The sequence below is a fragment of the Populus euphratica genome, unplaced genomic scaffold, assembly GCF_000495115.2.
Source record: "Populus euphratica unplaced genomic scaffold, PopEup_1.0 scaffold267.1, whole genome shotgun sequence".
Classification (NCBI taxonomy): Eukaryota; Viridiplantae; Streptophyta; class Magnoliopsida; order Malpighiales; family Salicaceae; genus Populus; species Populus euphratica.
In genome coordinates this window covers 164,667-171,972 of record NW_011500049.1, presented here as the reverse complement: position 1 = coordinate 171,972, position 7,306 = coordinate 164,667, and the positions used below count along the sequence as shown (strand labels likewise).

Genomic DNA, 7,306 nt, shown 5'->3' with positions numbered 1-7,306 from the left:
TCTGGCTAGTTTTCTGTGACAAAAAAAAAAAAAAAACCTAACATGCTTGGTTGGAGATATAAAAACAAAAATATAAAATAAATATATCTCAAATAAAATTTTAGAATAAAATTCACATGGAAACACGTCTCTGTTCATCGTGCCTCCAGTAAATATAAGACTCTAACATATTAATCCAAAATAAGAAAGCATCAATTTAAATCCATTACACCGAAGCAGTAAAGCCTGTCACACAACCAAAAAAGCCATTGAGTAAAACCCCGATTCCCTGAAAATTCAAAAAGAAAATTCATTTAATGATTGATTAAAATATTCCAAAACACAATAAAATATTCAAGTTTAATGAACAATTTGAAGAACATCATACCAGCCAGCCAACACCACGACTCACAACTGAAGGGGGCACAGGAGTGGCACTTCCATACCTTGATGTTGCATAAAATGTACCAGTGGACTACAGATGATAAAAAGATGATTTATCACACTAATCCTAGCTAGCTCTTTAATCAAAAGATTAGCCCAGTAAAGAAATGCACCTCAAATAGAGAAACGAAAGAAGCAGTTATCATTGCAAAAACTTCACCAGCCTTGAATGTTGGGCTTCCCCACTGAAATGGGTAAGGGATATATATCCTGCATTTAATTATAGATTATCATATAATTAAAGTCTATCATGTACAAAGAATTCACTATAGCTCAAATTATATCTTGTAATGGGTTTTTTCCTCTTAAAAAAAGTGATTGGATTAGACAACTAAATATAAATAGGTATCATGCAACAACCATATCTAAGCTAATGCAATATAAATTTTTTTATTTTTATAAGTGTGTTGGGGATTATTTTTTAAAGTGTATTTTTAATGTAAAAAAATAATAATTTTTTTAATATTACTGCATCAAAATGATTAAGAAACAAATAAAATTAAAATTAAAACTTAAAAAATAAAAAATGCCGTTGGACTACAATGCCAAACACCATCTAGATGCATAACGGAAAAGTGATTTCTAATAGTACTAATAAGTGAGATAAGATATTATTATTAAATTTGACTCAATTTAACTAAATTGATTCGAAACCTGATGAAACCTGATCTTAATCTAGATTAGGTGTAAAAAATCAAATTAAAGTTGATTTAATTTAAGTTGATCAATAAAAAAATAAACTCTATTTACTTTAAAAAAAATTAAAATTAAAAATAACAATTTTCTTTTTAATTTGAGCGGGGTCAACCCACTTATCTATAAACCTGATCTTATGCCATATCAACTCTCGTGACAAGACGTCCTTAGAAGTAAAGCTAGTTTCCCCTTATATAGAGTCTTACCAGGGCGAGGCATGAATAAGTCCAACACGATCAGTGCGGCAAGTCATTTGAGTGATTTCAGATTTCTCATTATACACAGTACTTGCAGTTAGAATTTGTGCAAATAACCATGTGATTGCAGCTGTGAACAACACTGCAAAACGATCACATATAGGCCTCTTCGACTGTAAATAACGAGGAAGATACTGCAAAGGCATAAGCAAATTACCATATCACTTGGCATCAAAGGAAATTAAGAAAAAATCAAAGCACTAATTGATAATGCCCTTAGTTTCTAAACTAGCAAAATTAAGTATATGATGAAAAGAATTAATAAATATATAAATAAATAAAATAACTTTTGATACTTACTTGTGAGAAAAAAACCATTATTAGCATTCCTGGAAGCCCAATCTCAACACATTTCGCCAGCTAAATGAAAGGGATGATAAAAGAGTTTAATTAGTTAGAATTTATTCCAGAAATTTGTGCAATTGATTGAGTAAAATATAAAAATATAAACTATAGGATTCGGAATGCAATACCGTGGGAAAGCCTAGATAGTAGAGCCCAAGTCCAGCAAAAGTTACACAAGGAACAATAGAAACAGGACTAAGGAACCTTGAAGAAACAAAAAAAGTCCAAGTCAAATGATGCTATAACCTAAACGATGATTTGAATTTATGGAATAGTGGAATTAAAAAAAAAATTCAGGCTCCGAAACGAATAAATGATTTAAGGGCAGTCTAACAATATTTTTAAAAAATTAATTTTTATATTTTTGAATCATTTATTAATATTAAAAATAAATTTTTAAAAAAATTAAAAAATATTATTCTAATATATTTTCAAATAAAAATATTTTAACTGTTGTCGTTATCTTAGATACTATTGTTTAAAAAAAAAAACTGCCTTTATATAAAGAATGCATGAGCACGTGTGAACGTTGAAAAAAATATAGTAAAATATTTATTCTAAAAGTTATCATCAAAGAACTTTCAGCGACTTACCTCACTGCATTTCTCCATAAACCCAAAAATCCCATAATTATTTGAAAACAACCTGCAAGAATCAGAGCTCCTTGTATTGCTCTCATTGTTTGTACAAATCTCTACACCAAAAAAAGACCCAGTAAGACTAGAATGCAATAAAAGTCAAGTGAAATGAAGAGAAAAAGCAGTGTGAAGCTTCACCACATCGTTATCCAAGCATGAAGTATGTCTGCTAGCAAGGACAATTGAGGTAGTCGGTATCATGTATGCATATGAACCCACTGCTACCGAAGGAAGACGGGTACCGAATAAAGTTTGAAAAAGTGTGCTCAATCCTGAAGTGAAGAGCAAGGTCTGTATTACTCTAGCCTTCTCAGCCTGTGACATTTAAACCAGATCCATAACACTAAAAAAATACAAGAAAATATATTGAGAAATACAAAATACACATAGTAATGTCTGTGTTACTTACATCACCACCACCCATTCGAGGAACGATTATGCTCGGTATCATAACTGTCATGCCAAGAGTCAAGAGATAATGTTGGAAACCTAATATGATAGCTTCAGCTGCACGCAGGAAATACAATGGTTGATTTTCTTTTGACACGATTAAGTGCTTGATCCGTAGCGCGGCCAACCGTTGACCGCGCAGTTGGCTATGCTATCAAACAAAGTTTAAATAAAATTGTTCAAAGCATAATCATGAAATTCGATATCAGAATTAACTCGATGGAAAGGAAAGGATAAAAGAAAGAAAGCAACCCTAAAAAATGCATGAAATAAGGAGATTGTAGAGCATACGCCATGGAGGAGGACTATTTATGCAGTATTGGACTCCGGGTAGTTGCTCTTTCACTGGATATGGTTGCAACTCAGGTTTTTTGTTAGCATCACCTCCACCACCATCACCTCGTCCACCACCACCTCCACCTCTGCCTCTGCCTCCACCACCAGCACCAAAACAAACATTGATGCCACCACCGAAACAAGTATTGCAACTTTGGGCCATGTATTTATTTTAGACACTTGCACAGAGCAGGATTTGCCGAGAGAATGTATGTTTTTTTAAACCGTTGGTAAGCAGAGAGTGTAAGTTGCTAAAGAGGGAATTGTAAAAGCATCGACTTTTGTTTTCCTTCGGTGGAAGGACGACTGTTACGTTTCTGCATTAACTGCTATCAATTCTGCGAGGCATTAAAAATATTTATTAATTGCCTGAATTCAAAATTAAAATTGATTAATAAATGTGCAATCATAATCTTTTTTTTCTTTGTTGATAGGTGTCGAATCATAATCTTTAAGCAATAAGAGAATAATTAATTTCTTAAATGATCATCAATGATTTTAATAAATGTACATATAAGAACAAAATCTTTTGTAATAATAGATTATCCTAAATTTCTGGTTATTGTAACATAAGTTACTAACCTAGGCCTGGAGTGTACCATACTAGATTGAAGAAAAAAATCCGATTAATTAGATAAAAACTAGGATTGACCTAGTCAAAACCCAACCCTTAACTTGTTGTCTTTAAAAAAATAAAAAAAAAATAGAAGTTAACCCTGACGTGAGGCAAAGTCCCATGACCGGGGGTCGTCTACGGTCAGGTTTTTCAACTATAGCCTCGTTGTCTATTGGCACGGCCTTTCCGTTTTTTTCATGTGAAAATACTAAATTTATCTTCAAATTTCAAAAGGCTAATCCAGCTAGACCCATCTACACCCTCCATACTCTATCTTCTTTCCCCACAGGCTCACATCTATGATTTAGACATCAACAAAACCCACCATGAACATCTCAAAATTCACGCCCCGCTCCGCTGCATCGACCACCACCACCCGGACACCCGCAGCCCATGAGAATTGCTAGTTTGAGGACAAGCCGTGAAAATCTCTCGGGCTTTCTAAGCCCACTATCAATTCTCCCATTCATCCTATACCCCTATAATTATACTCAGATTACACTCTCACCAATTCCAGTCTTCAACCAATCATGTGTTTTGCTTGGATTGGTGGGGTTTTATTGGAAAAGGCTTAAGAAGCCTAGACTACTTCACCAAGGGCAGGCACACTACCTGTTTGATAAATCGACCGCATGGATCCTCACATGGCACAAGCACAACTCCAAGACCGTAATCAAGTATGTTACCATACTTGCTGCCCCTTGTCTTCCATTTTTCTTTATATATTTTATTAATTAAATTAGCCCATCATAATCAAAACGAGATGGGCTTTGGTGATGAATATGAAGCCATGGAAATTACTGGTAGGCTTCGAGTTCTTGGGAATGGAGAACCTCTTCTTTGTAAAAATCGTATTCCACGTTTCTCCGTTTCATTCATCACCCCGGAAGCTCCATTAATTATTATATTCATGTTTTGATTGCTAAAGCACTAGAAAAAGACCTCGATAAGCGACACAAGAACTCGAGTTCTAGCAAAATAATGGCGACGATGATCGAAATCATCAAACCATATCACTTTCCTTCTTCCCCACATCAAAATACTATCAGAAAATTGTTTCTTTCATTCAATTCATCAACACTCACCAATGCCTATAAGTTGTTATCCTAGATTGTGTAGAAATCATGAACTCAACGGTATGCTCTTCACCATCTTCCTTTTCCATTGAAGCGGTACCATGACCACTTGGTGATATATGCCTATATGGTAATTCTGTGTCGTCAGTATAGTTCAATAGGAGCATAAGACGCCACACAAGCTTCAAAATGGCAAAAGGAATTGCGAGCGGTACCAATAACAATCGTTGATGGTATTGACGACCGCACTAACTGGAAGCAGGTGTGGGAGAAAACTTCAGTAAAGTTTATAGCCAACATGGGTGTAATTAAACATATCTTTGCCCACAATTTGTAGATAATATTTCTAAAAACTTTGGGAATTTATTCCCTCTATACAGGCATAAAGTGTAACAGGAACTTATGATATAGTGTAGCTTCAAGTAACCTTGCAACCTTCCAAAAGTAATAGAACTCTTGTACTTCGCTTCTTGGTATGAATCAGCAACATCTTGTCGCTTCACAACAAGCAGGTAAATCCACAGGGTAATTGTAGAGATAATATTAAGTAATTCTATTTATTAAAATCATAATAACTACACAGCACAGTTATTCTAACATCTCCACAGAAACTTGTGAAGATATCTGCACTATGCAAGAGGATCAAATGAAGTCATCGTGTTCATACGCACAGTTCGTAAATGTTGGCCCTTAAAGAAGGAAAATGCTATGCATGCAAAGAAATCATGCCAACACTCCACACAAGTGCATGCAGCAAGAGTTTGTATCAAGATTAAATGACTGACTGGGAATGAAATGAGCAAACACCACATGTGTTTATATGAATTGTTTCTAAGTAAACCATTGCTCATTATAAGGCAAGAACAAATTCGATTTTCGTTGGAAACTGGTAATTCATCGAGGTAAAACATGTTCACGATCTATCTCTTCACCAAAGAGAACTTTTTAAATAATGAGAATCTCAGAAAAGCCCCTCGAATTAGACAAGACACAAGGCAAAGTCACATACCACATTCTCTAGCACAATATAGCACAATATATCAGAAAGCACAAATTCTATTGTTGGAAAATGTTAATAATACTAAAGTGAAACATGTTTATGATTTATCCCTTTGTCACAGACAACATTTTCTGCGACGAGGAACTCAGAAAAGCACTTAGAATCTTAAACAAGTCACATATATAATCATTCCTAAGAGAAAGTAAACTTATCTATATGCCATTCATTGTTCCATATAATCTTCAAAAGATCATATCCCTTAATGCTTTTATCAAGCTACCCCTAATCGTTCCATATAATTTTCACACAATTCGACTTTTATAATAAAGTATCCGATATGCCATTCCTTCACTACAGGCTACAGCATCACAGCTTGAATGTTTCCACTGCCCCGTATAAGCCCAATTCCCAAACCCAGCAATCAACTAGCTTAACGATAGCCAGCTCTCAAACATTCACGATCTCTACATCCCAACAAAACAAAGCAAATGCAATATAAGCAAACAAAAACAAAATAAAAACTTTGCAGGCCAATTAACAACAGGGAAGGGAGTCATTACCGCTCCAATTACTCCAATTCCTTCGAAGAAACACTCGAGCTTTGATTCCTACCCATATCACCACCATCACCAACCTCTTCTTTCTTCATCCAAACCTTTGCATTATGTCTCTCCTTCCACTGTCCATATCCACTGCCATGCCCTCCTGCATACCGCACATTTTCTCCATTAAACCTACCATCACCTCCCCTATACTGCCCATTACCACGATAACCACCATCATTATAACCTCTGTAATTCCAATGACCTCTATTAGCATAGCCATTGTAGTCTTTAGACTCTCTATTACTAATTCTACCATTAATAACCTTATTTGGCGTCTTTGATTTTTCACTCTTTCTCTCAACTGAAAGATTCCCGATTTCTTTCTCAATCTCCACCGTCTGATTATTCTCCTCGGCCGCTTTTTCAGCCTTTTCCCTGTACTCCACCCGCATTTCCCTCTTTCGCTCACATTCACCATTATTCTTCTCACTTTTCACTAGTAGCGCTTGCGCCCCACTCCCCGTCAACCCTCCCTCCTCCTCTTTTGCCCTAACTTCTCCTTTCATCCCCTTCCCCTTCCCCTTCCCCTTCCACTTCCAGCTCTTCTTCGTTTTCATTTCTTCTCTCTTCTCGTTCACATTTTTTTCAAGAACAGCAACCGCCAAAGCCTTCAATTCCTCGACATTTTTGCTAATTAAATTCCCCGTCACCTCCCCCTCCTCCTCTTGTGCCCTGGCCTCTCCTTTTTTCTTCCCCTTCATCTTCCAGCTCTTCTTCGTTTTCATTTCTTCTCTCTTCTCATTCACATTTTCTTCAAGAACAGCAACCGACACAGCCTTCGATTCCTCGACATTTGTGCCAATTAAATTCCCCGTCACCTCCCCCTCCTCTTGTGCCCTGGCTTCTCCTTTCTTCTGCTTCTCC

General features: G+C 35.9%; 2 protein-coding genes across 6 annotated transcripts in view; both read right to left on the bottom strand.

The window, feature by feature from the left end:
* Positions 1-7,306, bottom strand: part of LOC105107595 (Xanthine/uracil permease family protein) — an 11,980-nt gene that overhangs the window by 1,150 nt on the left and 3,524 nt on the right. Inside the window, exons 2-11 of the mRNA XM_011001579.1 lie at positions 3,101-3,229; positions 2,769-2,866; positions 2,498-2,674; positions 2,315-2,415; positions 1,850-1,925; positions 1,677-1,736; positions 1,326-1,510; positions 537-633; positions 368-454; positions 210-268 (exon numbers count right to left, since the gene is read on the bottom strand). Of these exons, the coding sequence (XP_010999881.1) occupies positions 210-268; positions 368-454; positions 537-633; positions 1,326-1,510; positions 1,677-1,736; positions 1,850-1,925; positions 2,315-2,415; positions 2,498-2,674; positions 2,769-2,866; positions 3,101-3,229 (1,069 nt within the window). The remainder of the gene's footprint in view (positions 1-209; positions 269-367; positions 455-536; positions 634-1,325; positions 1,511-1,676; positions 1,737-1,849; positions 1,926-2,314; positions 2,416-2,497; positions 2,675-2,768; positions 2,867-3,100; positions 3,230-7,306) is intronic.
* Positions 5,878-7,306, bottom strand: part of LOC105107596 (high mobility group nucleosome-binding domain-containing protein 5-like) — a 9,480-nt gene continuing 8,051 nt past the window's right edge. For 2 of the 5 annotated variants that reach the window (XM_011001584.1, XM_011001580.1), the window contains 2 exons: positions 6,398-7,260; positions 5,878-6,301 (listed from right to left, as the gene is read on the bottom strand). In XM_011001584.1, coding sequence (XP_010999886.1) covers positions 6,406-7,260 — 855 coding nt within the window. In that variant the 3' untranslated portion in view covers positions 5,878-6,301; positions 6,398-6,405. Of the gene's footprint in view, positions 6,302-6,397; positions 7,290-7,306 lie in introns of all 5 variants that reach the window. The other 3 variants (XM_011001585.1, XM_011001581.1, XM_011001583.1) reach the window with 3 other exon arrangements.